The sequence below is a fragment of the Mustela nivalis genome, assembly GCF_964662115.1.
Source record: "Mustela nivalis genome assembly, chromosome: 7".
In the NCBI taxonomy this organism is placed as follows: Eukaryota; Metazoa; Chordata; class Mammalia; order Carnivora; family Mustelidae; genus Mustela; species Mustela nivalis.
This window is the reverse complement of record NC_139026.1, coordinates 51,735,604-51,755,082: the sequence shown is the minus strand read 5'-3', so window position 1 is coordinate 51,755,082 and position 19,479 is coordinate 51,735,604. Positions and strand designations below refer to the sequence as shown.

Genomic DNA, 19,479 nt, shown 5'->3' with positions numbered 1-19,479 from the left:
TTAGCTAACTCCTCTCAGGGTGCCAGAAAGAAACTGCACAAATAAATGAGGATTTCTGGAAATGGTATCAAACAAAATAAATACAAAAGACATTCAAGTCCATTTTTAATCACTTTAAAAGATTAAAGACTGCATAAAGCAAAAAAACAGTTCATTCAGAGTTACATCATAGGAATGAGGCATTTTTTTACATGTCAAGACAAAGGGAATGAAAAATGAGGAAAGAAATACTGAGGAACATGCTTTGCATAATCTCTTTGGCACCTTTTGCTTCTCTTCTATTTTGATTTTCTTTTTTCTTTTTTTTTTTTTAAAGATTTTATTTATTTATTTGACAGACCGAGATCACAAGTAGGCAGAGAGGCAGGCAGAGAGAGAGGAGGAAGCAGGCTCCCTGCTGAGCAGAGAGCCCGATGTGGGACTCGATCCTAGGACCCTGAGATCATGACCTGAGCCGAAGGCAGCGGCTTAACCCACTGAGCCACCCAGGTGCCCCCTATTTTGATTTTCTGATGCAATTTTTCTCCTCTTCCCTTTGTAACTTCTTCAGGGCCCACCACTACTCATGTCTGTTTCTCTCAGCTTTTCTATAAACCCAATAAAGCCACCTAAATTCTCTTCAGCCATTAATCTTCTTTTATCCTGGTCCTTCGATTCTAGCAGATAAGATTGGTTAACTTTGGGATCCTATTGAATATTTTCCAATTCTGTGGATCTAAAAGAGAAGCTAGAATGGGTCTAGGCAAGGTTCCAGCCATGGGGACTATCTGTGCATCTAGTAATGTATTAGTTATGGAATGAAAAAATAGTATTGCCTGAGCTAGAAAAGGGTGCTTAGTTATATCAAATGTATTTAGCTTGAATTTCTAGGATGTTAACTTCACTGCAAAGGGATATTTAAAACAGCTACTTGCTGCCGTAGCAACCAGAACACACCAGTCTTGCAGAAGAAAGACAATGGTACAAAGAATCTGTATACTGAGTGCCATTGGTTAGCTGTGTGACTCATGACAAGGTATTAACCTCTCTCTGCTTTGGTTTCCTCATCTATAAAATAGGAACAATAATACCACTTATCTTACAAAGTTGGTATAAGAATCAAATAATGTGATGCATGGAAGTATATAGAAAAGTGCCTGACGCATACTTAGCTTCTTATAAATATTAGCTTTATTTTTTTAAGATTTTACTTATTTATTTGAGAGAGAGAGAGAGAGAGAGAGAGAGAGAGAGAATGAGTGGGGGAGGGGCAGAGGGAGAAGCAGACTCCCTGCCAACCAGGGAGCCCAATGCGAGACTTGATCCCGGGACTCTGGGGTCATGACCTGAGCCGAAGGCAGACACTTAACTTACTGAGCCACCCAGGCACCCCAAATGTTAGCTTTAGTATTATTAAAAACAATGGTGGAACAGGCTTTCTCAGAGTTAGCAACTTTCCGGCAATTAGCAATTTGAAGAATGATATAAGCAAGATTTGCATACTTGCTACACAACAATGTGAATGTGGTTAACAGTCCTGAACTATACACTTAAAATTGATTAAGAGGGTAAATTTTACTTTATGTATTTTTTACCATCATTGAAAATTAAAATAGAGGCAGCTGGCTGGCTCAGTTGGTGGAGCATGTGACTCTTGATCTTGGGGTCATGAGTTTGAGTCCCATGTTGGGCACAGAGCCTACTTAAAAATAAATAAATAAATAAACTATCTTCAAAAATTTTTAAATAATAATAATAAAAGATCTGCAGGTTGTGAAAAAATAATAAAAGTAAATTTGTGTTTCAGTATTTCCTAAATTTAAAAACTTGCAACTTTCATTAAAAAGAGGAAGATCTGGGGGCATCTGGGTGGCTCAGCTGGTTAAGCGAGCCACCTTCTTCTCAGGTCATGATCCCAGGGTCCTGGAATAGAGCCCTGGATTTGGCGGGGGCGGGGGGTCCCTGCTCGGTAGGGAGCTGCTTCTCCCTCTTCCTCTGCTATTCCCCATGTCTGTGCTCTCCTGCTCTCTTTCTGTCAAATAAATAAATAAAATCTTAGAAAGAGAGAGAAAGATCTGTAGAGAGATGTTTTTCTTTTGTTTGGCTACACCGAGGGTTTCACATGATCAGCAGAAGGCACAAAGAGACACCGCAAAGCAGACAGGAAAGGACTTCATACATGTAGCTTTTGTCCATGTCATTCCCTTTGCCCAGATTGCCTTTTCTCCTTCTCTACCTGGAGAATCTCTCATCATCCTTCCAAATTTAGCTGACATTTCCATAAGACGTTTCTACCTTACTTCATATTCTTCACTGCTCCAGAGAGAACTTTGTCTTTTTCCTATGTCCCAAAACTTGGGTTCCTAGTGAGTTTGACCACAGCACTAGTCATCTTGTCTTGTCACTCTTTACTTACGTTCCTCTTTCCCAACCTATTCTGTGAGAGGCAGAGTTTATCCTAATCCTTCCTTCTAGCCTAGTTACTCAGGATGAATGCATAAATAAGGAGCAAAGGGCAAAGATCATCCCACATCTTATCCATCTCTTAATTATCTCCAAATTCATTTCCTCTGTTCTGACTCTCCACACTCTTTCAATGTTCCCTCTCTGTTTGAAGCTTCTGTTGGGTATGATTTTATGATTAGTGGCACCATTAATTAATTGTTCTTTCTTGTAGCTTACTTTCCACACTAGGAAGAAGGATTCATCTTTTTTTTTTTTTTCCTTAAGTAGGCTCCACACCCAAGGTGGGGCTTGAACTCACAACACTGAGATTAAGAGTCACACACTCTACCAAACTGAGGCGGCCAAGCGTCCCAAAGAATCTATCTTTCGCCTCAATTGATTTATTAATAAGAGAGACATGACAAAATGTTTATTGAAATACCTTTTGTTGGGCCCCTGTCCCAGAGTTTTTTACTCCTTGGTCTAAGGTGGGGCCTGAGAATTTGCCTTTTGAACAAGTTCTCAGATGACGCTGATGTTCCTGGGCCAGGGAACATACTTTGAGAATAGCTGCTATAATGCTAGTTACTCAGAAAGACTGCCTGGAGTTTAGAGCAAAGTTCTGATCATAAAGGTTCAGAATGCCAACTCTCCTCTGCACTTCCCACACCAATGTCCAATAGGAAAAGGTCATGAAACTGTCTACCTTTCCCTCGTTGTTCTCCTTCTCTTGCAGTCAGTTTTTCCCAGAACTTCTCTGAACTTATCATTAGCAATGTAGTTTGGTGCTCTGCTACCTGGAATCAAGTGAAAATGGTAACTGTATGGGGTAGAAGAAATAAGATGCCAACACTCCTGAGCTCTCTGTGGAATGAATCCACATGAACTCTCCCTTGATGGGAAAGGAGAGTTATTCAAAAAATATGAGGGGCTGCCTCTGTGTTTTATTTTCTGTAATTTTCTTTAATATATACCCATATAAATAGTAACATGTAAGTAAAACAGTGAATGTTAAATTTAATCCACACTGTGAAATAGTTAGTTAGCATCTGAAGGCCCAGGATATAAGATTCACATCTACATTCATTTGGAAGCCTCTCTGGTAGGCATAGACTATATAACTCCTGAGGACTCTATTTGCTAACTGTTTTATCTCCACATTTAATATAGTACCTGGCACCCAGGAAGCTTTCAATCCATCAGTCAACACTGATAAGTGCTGGTGAGATCATGATTAGATTGTCCATAAATATCCATCAGAGTCTTGTTAGAAATATACTAGGAAACTTGCTTCTACAGTTTAAAATAATTCCTATGTGTTTCTCTCATTCCCACAACAAACATACACACACATGTACACAGCAAAGTTCTCTTTTTTTTCCTAATTTTTTAAAAATATTTTATTTACTTATTTATTTCACAGACAGAGATTACAAGTAGGCAGAGAGGCAGGCAGAGAGAGGAGGAAGCAGGTTCCCTGCTGATGTGGGGCTTGATCCCAGGACCCTGGGACCATGACCTGAGCCGAAGGCAGAGGCTTTAACCCACTGAGCCACCCAGGTGCTCTCTTTTTTAGGTACAGAACACTTTGTGGTTGCCTCTGAAGGTTCTGGTTGATACGGATACAAGGGAAAACCAGTATGTCCAATTTCAATTTTAGTCTACATCAAATAAATCTTAAATAATCAATTTTATTATACTCTATATTCATAGTCTACAGAAAGTTAATAAAAAAATGAATACCAATTTGGAGGAACATAAAACATGAAATTTTGAAATACCCTAAATTATATTCCATTTTCTATTATTAATAACTACTTGTATTTATTATTTTTTATTAAAAAATTTTTATTACTTGTCTTTTAATATATGTTTCTATCTTATATTACCCCTTTCCTTTCTATCTGTCTCTCCCTGAAGTGACTATGAAGAGTAAGTGTCAGGTAGCTTTTAACTGGTGATAGCACCAGTCTTGCTATATAGACACTTCAAACACAAACTATCTGAAAAAGAAGCTTTTAACAATCCCATTTGAAGGGCACCTGGGTGGCTCAGTGGGTTAAAGCCTCTGCCATTGGTTCAGGTCATGAACCCAGGGTTCTGGGATCAAGCCCCTCAGCAGGGAGCCTGCTTCCCCCTCTCTCTCTGCCTGCCTCTCTGCCTACTTGTGATGTCTCTGTATGTCCAGTAAATTTAAAAAAAATCTTAAAAAAAATAAATTCCCATTTACAATAGCATTCAGATCAATAAAATACTTAGGAATAAATTTAACTGAAGAGGTGAGAGAGCTGTACATGTGGAAACTATAAGACATTAATGAGAAAAAATGAAGAAGACACAAAGTAGTAAAAAGATATCTCAAGGTTATGGGTGAGAAGAACTAATATTGTTAAAATGTCCATACTATCCAAAGTCATTTATAGACTCAATGCAATCCCAATCAAAATTCCAATGTGTTTTTTTCCTCACAGAAATAGAAAAATAAACATTGAAATTCATATGAAACCACAAAAGTCCCCAAATAGCCAAAGCAATTTTGAGAATGAGAAAGCTTACACCAAGCCCTGTTCCCTGCACTCTGAAGAACGCCCTTTCCAGTAACACACTGCCCCCTCAGTCCCAGCACAATGGCCCCCTCCCCTAGAAGACTGGCTCCAACCCTGACAGCACCACATCTCCAAACCCAGGAGTTTTGCAAGGCCTCAGTGTCTATGGCAGCAGCAACAGGCCTCACTTCACAAGCAAACTAGAGCACACCTAGTTAAAACAAGCCACATTCTGGCCAGGGACCAAACACTGACCAAAACAGGTAAAGACAGCCTCTGCAGACAACCAGCCTGAAGAATAAAGGAGCCAGGACACATCAGCAAAGCACATGCTGCACATGTTAGAGAGATTTCCAGAAGCACCAGTCCCTGGGGAACAAGGGTATGCTATACTGCAGGGCACTACAGGACCTCTTCTTCATTAAGCCATTACCCTTAAGAACAGGAGACGTAACTGACTTTCTGAGCATACAGAAACAGGCACAGAGACTTAGATAAGATAAGAAAACAGAGAAATTTGTCCCAAATGAGAGACGAGTACAAAGCCATAGCCAGAGATCCCTATCTCAAAAAATTAACTTAAAATGGATTAAGGACTTAAATAAATGTAAGAGCTGAAATGATAAAATTATTAGAAGAAAACGTAAGAAAAAAGCTACTTGATGCTGGTTTTGGCAATGAGGCCCCTGGGTGGCTTAGTTGGTGAAGTGTCTGCCTTCAGCTCAGCTCACAATCTCAGGGTCTTAGGATTGAGCCCCACATTGGGCAGGGAGTGGGGGGGAGGGGGTTCCTGCTCAGTAGAGGGTCTGCTTCTCCCTCTCCCTCTCTAAAATAAATAAATCTTTAAAAAATACTTTATTTATAAAAAGATATTTTACTTATTTATTTGAGAGAGAAGTAGCACAAGCAGGGGGAAAGGGCAGAGGGAGAGGAAGAAAATCTCAAGCAGACTCCCTAATGAACGTGGAGCCTGACACAGGGCTTGATCTCATGACCCTGAGATCATGACCTGGGCCAAAATGAAGAGATGGCTGCTTTAGAGCCACCCAGGCACCCCAGCAATGACTTTTGGATATGACACCCAAAGCACAAGCAACAAAAACAAAAATAAGCAAGTACATCACATGAAAAAGTTTCTGCACAGCAAAAGAAATTATCAACAAAATGAAAAAGCAATGTATTGAATGAGAGAAAATATTTGCAAACCATCTATCTATCCAAAATACATAAGGAACTTATACAACTCGATAGTTTAAAAAAAAAAAAAAAAAAAGCAAATGGGGTGCCTGGGTAGCTCAGTTGATTAAGCCTTCAGCTCAGGTCATGATCCTAGGATCCTAGGATCAAGCCCTGAATCAGGCTCTTTGCTCAGCAGGGAGCCTGCTTCTCCCTTTCCCTCTGCCTGCTACTCTGCCAGCTTATGCGCTCTCTCTCTCTCTCTCTGTCAAATAACTAAATAAAAGTTAAAATAAAAATAAAAATTTAAAAAGGCAAATAATCCAGTTTTAAATGGGCTAGAAGAGGGGCACCTGGATGGCCAAGTATGTTAAGTGTCTGTCCTGGAGTCCTGGGATCAAGTCCTGCATCAGGCTCCCTGCTCAGTAGGGACCCTTCTTCTCCCTCTCCTCCCTCTGTTTGTGATCTCTCTCTCTCTGTCAAATAAATAAATAAAATCTTTTAAAAAAAATAAAATGCACAAAGATCTAAAATAGACATTTTTCCAAAGAAGACATACAAAAGACCAACAGGTACCTGAAATTTTGCTCAACATCACTAGTCATCAGGGAAATGCAAATCAAAAGCACAATGATGTATCTCACACCTGCCGAATGGCTACAATCAAAAACACAAGAAATAGTAAGTGTTGGTAAGGATGTAAAGAAAAGGGAAACCTCCCACACTGTTGATAGGAATGTAAATTGGTAGAGCCCTGGTGGAAAGCAGTATGAAGTTCCTCAAAAAGTTAAAAATAGAACTACCATATGGGGCGCCTGGGTGGCTCAGTGGGTTAAGCCGCTGCCTTCAGCTCGGGTCATGATCTCAGGGTCCTGGGATCGAGTCCCGCATCGGGCTCTCTGCTCAGTGGGGAGCCTGCTTCCTCCTCTCTCTCTCTGCCTACTTGTGATCTCTCTCTGTCAAATAAATAAATAAAATCTTAAAAAAAAAAAAAGAACTATCATATGATCCAGTAATCCTACTATTGGTTATTTACCCAAAGAAAACAAAGCACTAATTCAAGAAAATATATGCACCTCTATGTTTATTGAAGCATTATTTATAGTAGCTAAGATACGGAAGCAACCTAAGAATTCACTGATAAACAAGTGAATGGATAAAAAGATGTGGTATGTGTATACATACACATATACACACATAGCCATAAAGAAAGGATGAGATCTTGCCATTTTCTTTTTCTAAAGATTTTATTTATTTATTTGAGAGAGAGACAGTGAGAGAGAGCATGAGCGAAGAGAAGGTCGAGAGAGAAGCAGACTCCCCGTGGAGCTGGGAGCCGGATGCGGGACTCGATCCCGGGACTCCAGGATCATGACCTGAGCCGAAGGCAGTTATCCAACCAACTGAGCCACCCAGGCATCCCTTGCCATTTTCTTTTTTTTTTATTTTTTATTTTTTTTATTTTTTTTTTAATATAATTTTTTATTTTTTATAAACATATATTTTTATCCCCAGGGGTACAGGTCTGTGAATCACCAGGTTTACACACTTCACAGCACTCACCAAAACACATACCCTCCCCAATGTCCATAATACCACCCCCTTCTCCCAAACCCCCTCCCCCCAGCACCCCTCAGTTTGTTTTGTGAGATTAAGAGTCACTTATGGTTTGTCTCCTTGCCATTTTCAATAAGATGGATGTGACATACACATATCAAATCATCACATTGTATGCCTTACACTAACATAATGTTATTTGTGGATTATATCTCAATAAAGCTGGTGGCAGGGGAGAAACTTCAAGCATGCTTCACTAGTTAAGTATTATATTTACACTACTTTAGTCCAAATAATTTCCTATCCACTATACTTAATGATCTAACTAATAAATATTTTGAGTTAGAATCAGGAAGCCTTTCAGTGTCAGCTCTAAATTTGAATCAAACTGCTTTTGAAATAAGCTCCAGAGCACGAACTCCCTGAGGCCCCCAAGAATGTGGTTTGCCCGTAATATTGGCAGCCGATAAGAACATGATACAAGCTTGATTTTGGCCGGTCTTGTCCCTCTGTTTCTGTCCCATTTCTCTGTCCCATCACCCTGTTTCTGCTTTCTGTATAAGGAGAATCACCCAGTAATACCAGCCCCTCCTCTGTGGGAGGCTAGCTGACCTTCCATTAGTTGCTTACTTCTTTTTACTACCCTTTTAGTCAAATATTTTTATCTCTTCTGATCCATTTTAAAATCTATTTAATGGGGGCATCTGGGTGGCTCAGTTTGTGCTGTCTGCCTTCAGCTCAGGTCATGACCCTGGGGTCCTGGGATCAAGCCCCACATTGGGCTCCCCTCCCTCTTTCCCTCCTCACCGCTTGTGCTTTCTCTCTCTCTCTCTCAAATAAATGAATAAATAAAATCTTTTTAAAAAAATCTATCTAGGGAGGCCTGGGTGGCTCAGTTGGTTAAGCAGCTGCCTTGGGCTCAGGTCATGATCCCAGCGTCCTGGGATCCAGTCCCACATTGGGCTCCTTGCTCGGCAGGGAGTCAGTCTGCTTCTGCCTCTGCCTCTGCCTGCCATTCTGTCTGCCTGTGTTGGCTCTCTCTCCCTCTGTCTCTCTCTCTGACAAATAAATAAAAAAATATTTTTAAAAAATCTATCTAATGCAGTTATCAGTTTGATAACCTGCCTGGAATTTGGTAGGGGAAAATGTCTGGGGTTTAATAATTTCCAAAACTGCATAAAATCCCATTGCTGGCACATCACAAACACATACAGAGGAAACAGCCACGTTAATAGTTATTCTGTAAAGACTTAGCCTACTTAGTTTTGTCATGGATATCAGAAGCCTGACTTGAAGGTTTTAGCTTGAATAAACATCATAATATATCACCTAGAAGGGGGGAACTTTATTGTAAATAATAAAAGTGTTTCTGGAATAACAATTATATAAATTATATATTATCCTATTGTTATCATCTTATCCTAACAGTTTGCTACCTTATGCTACATATTATCTTAGGCATAGCTAGGTTAAATATATTTAGTTATATAATGTATATAATAGTTATTCAGGGACACTCATAAATGTCCAATTCATCTATACCAAAAGCTTACTAGTAATAAGCACTCATTAATACAGCTAAGGAAAAAAAAATTGTTCTTGTGTGCTTGGAATTCTTCTTTATTTATATTATTCCAGCTTTCTTGATCCCTTTAAAAATATATTTTATGTGGACACCAGTTGGTGTTGGTTAAGCATCTGCCTTTGGCTCAGGTCATGATCTTGTGGTCATGGGTTTGAGGCCCAAATCAGGCTCTGCTCAGTGGCGAGTCTCCTTCTCCCTCTGTTATCTCTCTTGCTGTCTTCAAAAAAATGAATAAAATCTTAAAAAATATGTGTGTGTGTGTGTGTGTGTGTGTGTATAATATCTATCTACCTATCTTATATTTTGTCCATACTATTCTACTCCCTGGTGTTACTTTTTTAAGTCCAGATTATTTCTACTTTTTCACAAATAATCTTTGGTCTTTCACCTGCTAACATTCTCTTTGAATACTTTGTTCTCCAAAAAGCTACTGGCACACCTTATTCAGTAATCTCTTATAAGATACCTTGACTATCAGAAAACCAGCTTTCTGTTCTCATTCCAGGAGAGGCCAGAAGACAGGGGCCTGTCCATCCCACTTCAGGACTGCAGACTTGAGACTCCACTGCTGGAGAATCAGCAGCTAAGCAGATCAAGTTATAATTTGGGGAAAAGGAAGGGATGATCCAGTTGAAGTTAGGACCACTCCTTGCTTGCCTCTGTGTCTTCCCCACCCTTCTCTACTAATTATAGGTTTCACTATTTCTTCTTCAAATCTATTTGAGTAAACTATACGGCATATCAAAGTTCAAATATGAATGCATCAGGGCAAAAGAAGTTGCCACCCAACCACACCCAAACTCAGACAGCAACTGAACCATGATGCTATAGCCTCAGTCCACTTACAATAGTGTCTGTCTGTGGCAGGCATTTAATAAATATGAATGAACTCTTATTTTAAAAATTATTAACTCATCTTTTAGCAAGGGGGAAGGGGCAAGGGGAGAGGGAAAGAGAGAGAATCTTAAGCAGGCTCCATGCTGGGCTTGGATCTCATGACCCTGAGATCATGACCTGAGCCGCAATCAAGAGTCAAATGCTTAACCAACTGAACCACTCAGGTCCCCCTGAATTAATTTTTTAAATGAGAGCAAAAAGGTCTAATTGGGGTGATTTCAGCAAAACTCATGCAGTAAGGATTTTTAAAAGCAACAACAACAAAAAATCATAGCAAAATTGTCAGGATCAATTTTAGGACCCTGGAAATCAACCAAAGGTTTGCAGCAGTCCAGAGAATATTTATTTAAGAAAAACAGCTGAATCTTGGTAAGAGCAGTGAGCTTTATGGCATCTTCTTTCCTTAGTCCCACCCCCCACTTTCCAGTTCCATAGTAACCTTGAAAAATAACAGCCTCGGGGTACCTGGGTGGCTCACTAGATTAAGCCTCTGCCTTTGGCTCAGGTCATGGACTCAGGGTCCTGGGATTGAGCCCCGCATCAGGCTCTCTGCTGGGTGGGGAGCCTGCTTCCCCCTCTCTCTCTCTCTGCCTGCCTCTCTGCCTAATTGTGATCTCTCTCTCTCTCTCTCGATCTGTCAAATAAATAAATAAAACCTTTAACAAGAAGAAAGAAAGGAAGAAAGAAAGAAAGAAAGAAAGCAAGCTGCCTACACTTCTAATAATGGGGGAGGGGGATATGGAAAGAATCTCATTCCCCCCAAAATGTCATTATTTGACCTGTCTGCCAATGGGTCCCTGGAAGACTACTGGAAAGTCCTTTCTTTATCCAATCTCACACAAACTTGCCCACTGCTAAATACCTCAGGGAAATAGAGGAGAGCTTTTGTTGAATGTTTTAACATTATAGCTGCCTAAGATGATGGCATAAATAATAGACTAACCAAAATGCTTAAAAAGAAATGCTGAGGAATGAGATATTCATAGGGATGTTGAAAATTTTATGGAATTAGTTCAGAAGTCACTGGACAAACAAAGAACAACTATAAAAAAGGAGTAACAATAATAAATCCAGAGGAGGCAGAAGAAACTGATTTCTAGAGATGCCACATTTTATTATTTTAAATGCTGTTGTCTTTTTTTTGTTAAGATTTTATTTATTTATTTGACAGAGAGAGATCACAAATAGGCAGAGAGGCAGGCAGAGAGAGAGGGAGAAGCAGGCTCCCCGCTGAGCAGAGAGTCCTATGCAGCGCTCGATCTCAGGATGCTGAGATCATGACCTGAGTCGAAGGCAAAGGCTTAACCCACTGAGCCATCCAGGTGCCCTTGAAATGTTCACTTTTCAACAAAAAATTATTAGAAGCAAAAAAGTTTGACCTATACACAGGGAAAAAAAAAAAAAAAACTCAGCAGAAATAATCCCCAAAGTCCCTGAACTTACTAGACAAAGACTTTAAATTAGAGTTATTTTAATTAGGTTTAAATAACTAAAGAAAACAATGTCTAAAAAAGCAAAAAAATATGAGAACAATGTTTTACTAAATAGAGACTATTAATAAAGAGACAGCAATTTTATTTTATTATTTATTTATTTAAAAGGATTTATTTATTTATCTATTTATATGAGAGAGAGCACAAGCAGGGGGCAGAGGCAGAGAAGCAGGTTCCCTGCTGAGCAAGGAGCCTCATACAGGATTCCATCTCAGGACTCTAGGACCAGAACCCGAGCTGAAGGCAGACACTTAACCAACTGAGCCAAAAAGGAACCCCAAGAGATAGCCATTTTAAATGGAACCAAATAGAGGGGCACCTGGGTGGCTCAGTCAGTTAAGTTTCTGCCTTCAGCTTAGGTCATGATCTTGGGCTCCTGAGATAGAGCCCTGCATCAGGCTTCCAGCTTAACAGGGGGTCTGCTTCTCCGTCTCGCTCTGCCACCCTCCCACTTCTGTTCTCTCTCTCTCTCTCTCTCTCTCTCTCTCGTACCTGCAAATAAATAAATAAATAACATCTTTATTAAAATAAAATGGAATCAAATAGGAATTCTGGGGTTGGAAAATAAAATAACTGAAATGAAAAATTCACTAGAGGGGTTCAACATCAAATTTGAGCAGGCTGTGAGGAAAAAAAATAAATCAGTGACTTTAAAAATATGTCAATTGAGATTATCCAGCATTAGGAACAGAAAAAGAATGAAGGAAAATAAACAGAGCCTTAGAGACTTGGAGACCATCAAGCATGACAATATACTCGTAACTGAAGTGGTGAGAGGGAAAGGAGCAGAAAATAGTATTTGAAGAAATAATTGCCCCAAATTCCCCAAATTTGATTAGAAAAACATTAATCTACACAACTAAGTGCAATGAACTCCAAGTTAATAAACTGAAAGAGATCAACACCCAGATGCATACAAACTATGAAAAGAGGAGAGAGTCTTGAAAGTAGTAAGAGAGAACAACTCATCATGAATAAGAAATCTCCCATAAGATTAATAGCTGATTGCTCAGAACACACAGAGATCAGAAGTGCCTGGCAGGCTCAGCCCTAGAGTGAGCAATTCTTGATCTCAGCGTTATAGGTTTGAGCCCCTCGTTGAGTATAAAGATACTTAAAAAAAATCTTTAAAAACAAAAAAGAAATGTTGATCAAAAGGGATAATACATTTAAATTACTGAAAGGAAAAAAAAAACTGTCATTCAAGAATTCTAGATCCAGCAAAAACATCTCCCAAAAATGGAGAAATTAAGTCATTCATGGATAAACAAAAACTTCAAGATTTCCTTAGTAACAGAAATGCCTTACAAGAAATCCTATAGGGAATCATTCAGGCAGAAGTAAAAGGACTTCAGACAGTAACTTGAATCCTCTTTTTTTTTTTTTTTTTTAATTTATTTGTCAGAGAGAGAGACAGAGAAGGAGCATGCAAAGCAGGGAGAGGAGCAGGCAGAAGGAAAAGCAGGAGCTGAGCAAGCAGCCTGATGTGGAACTGGATCCCAAGACCCTGGGATCATAAACTGAGCAGGCTCTTAGCTCTCCCTTTGTATGGTTGGTTTTTTTTTTGTTGTTGTTGTTGTTGTTTGTTTTTTTTAAGAATTTACTTATTTATTTGACAAGAGATCACAAGTAGGCAGAGAGGCAGGCAGAGAGAGAGAGAGGAAGAAGCAGGCTCCCCGCTGAGCAGAGAGCAGGATATGGGTGGGGCTCCATCCCAGGACCCTCAGATCATGACCCAAGCCAAAGGCGGAAGCTTTAACCCACTGAGCCACCCAGGCGCCGCCTGGTGTTTGTTTTTTTTAAACAAGCTCTACACCCAATATGGGGCTTGAACTCACAATCCCAAGATCAAGAGTCACATGCTCTACCAACTGACCCAGTCAGGCATCCCTTAATGCCTCATGAATAAAATGAAGAGCACCAGTAAGGGAAACTATGTAGATAAGTGTAAAAATAGAGTATAATTGTACTACTTGTTTGTAACGCTTTCCTTCCCTGTCTAATTTAAAAGACAATTGCATAATACAATAACTACAAATATAAGTTTAAAGATTTCTAAGAATAACAGCATGGTAGGGGGCAGACTACATTAAAAACAATTTTAAATACTCTCAAAATTAACTTGGCATTAATCTAAATTAGATGGTTATAACTAAGATACTCATGGTAATCCTTAGGGCAACCACTAAGAAAAAAAGTTCTAATTATAAATTTAGCGTTGACCTATTGTCAAATATCAATTAGACGTTTGCATGGAACTTATCTTGAATTTATTCCACTTCTCCAATAAATGAAAAGTTAATAGTAGAGACTTATCTTCAAAAACCTGTCTAACAAATAGGCATAGTAGGATTCTATAAAAATTCCAAGAGCATCCTTCTAAAAATGCCTTCTATATAGCCTCTGGCTTTGTAAAGGTCTTTGCGGACAGATTTGGCGATTTTTAAATTTTTTTAAACTTAATTTTTTTTAAATTTGAAGGTATAACATTAAAGATTAATATGTTTAAAATCCAAAGAATGTCACCAAGTTCCTAAAAGAGATGCCTATTTCCATTAATGACAAATCCTATATTCACAGAAGTAAAAGGAAGTGGATTGTTGGTGAAACCCATTGTTATTTCAAGCTCCAACCAGTAGGTGGAATCAGAGTACAAGGGACCCATCCAAGGGAAAAAGGGTATTGGAATAGGACAAAGCAATTATTTTAAAAGGCATGAGCAGAAATTGACAGTCACATGAGCACTGACATTAGGAAGCATCCTTTCGGAGAGATTGTTATCTTTGGGCTAGAAGGCTAAAAGGAGGTAACAGAATCTTTGTGAAAGAAGTTTTAAGAAACTATGCTAAAAGCGCGCCTGGGTAGCTCAGTGGGTTGGGCCCTCTGCCTTCGGCTCAGGTCCCGGGGTCCTCCGATGGAGCCCCGTATCGAGCTCTCTCAGGAAGGAGACTGCTTCCTCCTCTCTCTGCCTGCCTCTCTGCCTGCTTGTGATCTCTGTCACAGAGAAAACCTTTTACTTTTTCTTTTTGTTTTTGTTTTTTAGAAGAAATGGTCACTTTTTTTTTTTCCAGATTTTATTTATTTATTTATTTGACAGAGATCACAAGTAGGCAGAGAGGCAGGCAGAGAGAAAGGAGGAAGCAGGCTTCCGGCTGTGCAGAGAGCCCAATGCGGGGCTAGATCCCAGCACCTGGGATCATGACCTGAGCCGAAGGCAGAGGCTTTAACCCACTGAGCCAACCCAGGCGCCCCTGGTCACTTTTTTTTTAAACGATTTTTTTTTTTTTTTAAACATTTATTTGACAGAGAGAGAGATCACAATTAGGTAGAGAGGCACGCAGAGGGTGGGGGGAGCAGCCTCCCCGCTGAGCAGAGAGCCCGATACAGGCCTCTATCCCAGGACCCTGAGATCATGACCCCAGCCAAAGGCAGAGGCCTAACCCACTGAGCCACTCAGGCGCCCCAGAAAACTTTCTAAGTAGAGATTTTGATTAAGTATGTTTGCTTCCCTGCCAGTTGGGGAGCTTTAAGATTGGGCCAAGTTAACTAACGAGGCAACTACAAAATACTACAAACATTCTAGTGGCGTCAAAAAGATAACGAGGGGGACGCCTGGGTGGCTCAGTTGGTTAAGCAGCTGCCTTCGGCTCAGGTCATGATCCCAGCGTCCTGGGATCGAGTCCCACATCGGGCTCCTTGCTCTGCGGGGAGCCTGCTTCTCCCTCTGACTCTTCCTTCCACTCTGTCTGCCTGTGCTCGCTCTCACTCACTCTCTCTCTGACAAATAAATAAAAATTAAAAAAAAAAAAAAAAGATAACGAGGACTGTGTCTGGGTGGTTCAGTGTGTTCTGCCTTCAGCTAAGGTCATGATCCCAGAGTCCTAGGATCAGGTCCCATATTGGACTCACTGCTCAGCTGGGAATCTGCTTCCCCTCTGACCCTCTCTCCTCTCATGCTCTCTCTCACTCTCTCTCAATAAATAAATAAAATATTTTTTAAAAAGATAGAGGAAATATTATAAATGATGTTATGACAACACATTTTTTTTTTTAAAGATTTTATTTATTTATTTGTCAGAGAGCGCGAGCGAAAGCGAGCACAGGCAGACAGAGTGGAAGGCAGAGTCAGAGGGAGAAGCAGGCTCCCCGCGGAGCAAGGAGCCCGATGTGGGACTCGATCCCAGGATGCTGGGATCATGACCTGAGCTGAAGGCAGCTGCCCAACCAACTGAGCCACCCAGGCGTCCCATGACAACACATTTGACAACTTAGCTAAATAAAGAAATTTTTTGAAGATACAAACTACAAAGCTCTTTCAAGAAAAAATAGATAATGTAATTAGTCCAATATACATTAAAGAAAACAAGTTTGTATTTAAAAACCCTCCCACAAAGAAAAATCTAGGCTCATGTGCATTCCCTAGTGAATTCTACAAATATTTAGAGAAGGATGATAGCAATTCTACACCAGCTTTTCCAGAAAATAGAAGAGGGAATACTTGACAGTATACATGAAGTCCGCTCAGGAATAAAAATAAATGAACTATTGTTACCTGCAACATAAGAGAGTATATACTTTCCCTGTTCCTGGTGTAGGAGGAAAACATATAATGTCTTACTGTTAAGTGTGATGTTAGCTGTGAGTTTTTTGTGTAGATGTTCTTTGTCAAGTTGAGAAACTTTGAAACTCTCTTTCTAGCTTGTTTGGAGGGTTTCTGTTTTTATTTTATTTTTTTGCTTTAAAATTTTTTTTAAAAAAGATTTTGTTTATTTGACAGACAGAGATCACAAGTAGGCAGAGAGAGAGAGGAGGAGGCAGGCTTCTGGCTGAGCAGAGAGCCCGTCGACGTGATGATGCGGGGCTCAATCCCAGGACTCTGGGATCATGACCTGAGCCAAAGGCAGAAGCTTTAACCCAATGAGCCACTCAGGTGCCCCATGCTTCTAAAAATTTTAATCAAGAATGGGATTGGATTTTGCCAAATGCCATTTCTGCACCTAATGATATTATATTTTGATATAATGGATGTGATGGATTATACTAATTGATTTTTGAATTGATTCAACCTTGCCAGATGTCCTTTATCCAGTCAAAGGAGTTTCCTTCTAGTCCTAATTTATTTATCATGTAAGGTACTGGATTTTGTCAAATACTTTTTCTGCAACTCATGTTGAGATATTCATGTGGTTTTGACTTTATTCTATTGATATGATATATTCTTAAATTGATTTCTGGATGGTAAATTAACTTTGCATTTCTAAATTAATCTCACTTGGCCATAGCGTATAATCCTTTTTATACAAAGCTGCATTCATTTTGCTAGTATTTGGTGAGGATTTTTTCATCTATATTCATAAGAGATATTGATCTGTAGTTTTCTTGATTAATCTGTGATGTTTTTGTCAAGTTTTGGTATCATGGTAATACTGACTTCACATACTCAGCTGAGTAATATTCCTTACTCTTTTATTTTTTGGAAGAGTCCATTGAAAAATTGGTGTTTGTTCTTTAAACATTTGGTAGGATTTTTCAATAAGTTCCCTTGCCAAGGTTTTTCTTTGTTAAAAAATTTTTATTACTAGGGGCCCCGGGGTGGCTCAGTCAGTTAAGCGTCTGCTTTCAGCTCAGGTCATGATCTTGGGGTCCTGGGATGAAGCCCCGAGTATGGCTCCCTGCTTGGCAGGAAATCTGCTGGAGCAGGAAGCCCGCTTCTCCCTTTCCCCCTGCCCCTCCTCCCTGCTCATGCTCTAGCTCTCTCCTTCTCTCTCAAATGAATAAATAATCTTTAAAAATTTTTTTTATTACTTAGTCTTTATTTTTATATATCTATTTCAGATTTTCTGTATTACCTTGAGTCAGTTTTGATAGTTTTTATTTTTCTAGAAATTTGTCTTTTTTTCCAGATTATCTAATTTGTTGACATACAGTTGTTCATAGTATCTCTAATAATCTTTTTTAATTTCAATCAAGTCAAAAGTAATGTTCCCTATTTCATTCAAATTTAAATAATGAGTATTCTCTCCACTACTCCCACCCCCACCTTGGTCAGTTTGGCTAATGGTCTGTCAATTTTGTTTTTGTTTTTTTTTTAAGATTTTATTTATTTAAAGGGTGCCTGGGTGGCTCAGTGGGTTAAGCCTCTGCCTTCGGCTCAGGTCATGATCTCAGGGTCCTGGGATCGAGCCCCACATCAGGCTCTCTGCTCAGCAGGGAGCCTGCTTCCTCCTCTCTCTCTGCCTGCTTCTCTGCCTACTTGTGATCTGTCTGTCAAATAAGTAAATAAAATCTTTAAAAAAAAAAGATTTTATAGATTGATTTATTTGACAGAGATCACAAGTAGGCAGAGAGAGAGAGGGGAGGAAGTAGGCTCCCTGCTGAGCAGAGAGCCTGATGTGGGGCTCGATCCCAGGACCCCGAGATCATGACCTGAGCCGAAGGCAGAGGCTTTAACCCACTGAGCCACCCAGGCGCCACCAATTTTGTTGTTTATTTTAAAGAACCAACATTGTTCTGTCTTGTTTTAATTTTCTTGATTGTTTTTGTATTCCCTATTTCATTAATTTCTATTCTAGAATTTATTATTTCCTTCCTTTCACTTGTTGGGGATTTACTTTGCTTTTCTTAGTTCTCCAGGTGGAAGTTCAGGTAAATGATTTGCATTTTTTCTTCATTTTTTATGTAGGTACTTACAGTAAACATTTGCTTCTAACCATTGCTTGCATTGTATTCCATAAGTTTTCTGTATATTATCTTTATTTTTATTCACCCCAAATTATCTTCCAGTTTTCTTGTGATTTCTTCTTTGGCCCATTGATTACTTAGATGTTGTTTAATTTCCACATAGCATATGTTCTAACCTGCAAAATGTTTTGATTGTGTTAGAGAAAAAAGTATGTCTTTTGTTGCTATTGGGTACTAAAGTATTCAACAGATGTCTATCAGGTGTAACTGGTTTATACTGCTGTTCAAATCTTCTATTTACTTTTTGCTCTTCTGCCTCATTCTATCCATTATCAAAGGTGGGTATTTTTGTTATCTTCAATTTTGTCCATTTTTTTTGTTCCATGCTTTTTGGATTTTTGTTATTAAGTGCACATATAATTGTTATTTCTTCTTGGTAGACTAACCTTTGTCATTATGTCCTTTTTTCCCTCATAACAATTTTTGTCTTAAAATCCATATTATCTGATATTAGTACAGTACTCTAGTTCTCTTTTGGTTACTCTTTCATGGCACATCTTTTACCATCCTTTTAATGTGAACTTACTTTTTCTTTGAAATGACATTTCAAAGAAATGACATTTCATTTCATCCAAAAAATTGGATCACATTTCTTTTTTCTTTTTATATAGCCATATGTCAATTTCTGGTGTTTGAGAATTTAATCTGCTTACATTTAATGTAATAAAGGATAAAGGAGTATATGTGTCTCCCATTTTGCCACTTGTATTTTTTTCGTTCCTCAGTTCTTCCATTACTGCATTCTTTTCCATTAAATGGGTATTTCTATGGCATCGTTTTAATTTCCTTATTGTTTATTTATTTTCTTAGTGGTTGCTTTGTGGATTAGCATTTTAACTGATCGCACTCTAACTCAGATTAATAAATTTAATTTCTATAGTTTGCAAAAACTGTGTGTGTATATATGTACATATATACATATATACACACATCACACCCATTTTATTTTGTATAATCTTAACTGCCTATCCTCAAGTTTGCTGATTCTTTATTATTCCTCCTCAGAGTTCCTTTAGTGTTTATTTTGTTTCAGATATATTATATTTCAACTCCAGAAATT

General features: G+C 39.0%; 1 protein-coding gene across 1 annotated transcript in view; it reads right to left on the bottom strand.

Moving 5' to 3' along the window:
* A2ML1 (alpha-2-macroglobulin like 1) overlaps nucleotides 1-18,968 on the bottom strand; it is a 66,602-nt gene extending 47,634 nt beyond the window's left edge. Inside the window, exons 1-2 of the mRNA XM_082738278.1 lie at nucleotides 18,946-18,968; nucleotides 18,369-18,535 (exon numbers count right to left, since the gene is read on the bottom strand). Of these exons, the coding sequence (XP_082594404.1) occupies nucleotides 18,369-18,400 (32 nt within the window). The 5' untranslated portion in view covers nucleotides 18,401-18,535; nucleotides 18,946-18,968. The remainder of the gene's footprint in view (nucleotides 1-18,368; nucleotides 18,536-18,945) is intronic.
* Nucleotides 18,969-19,479: the final 511 nt, after the last annotated feature.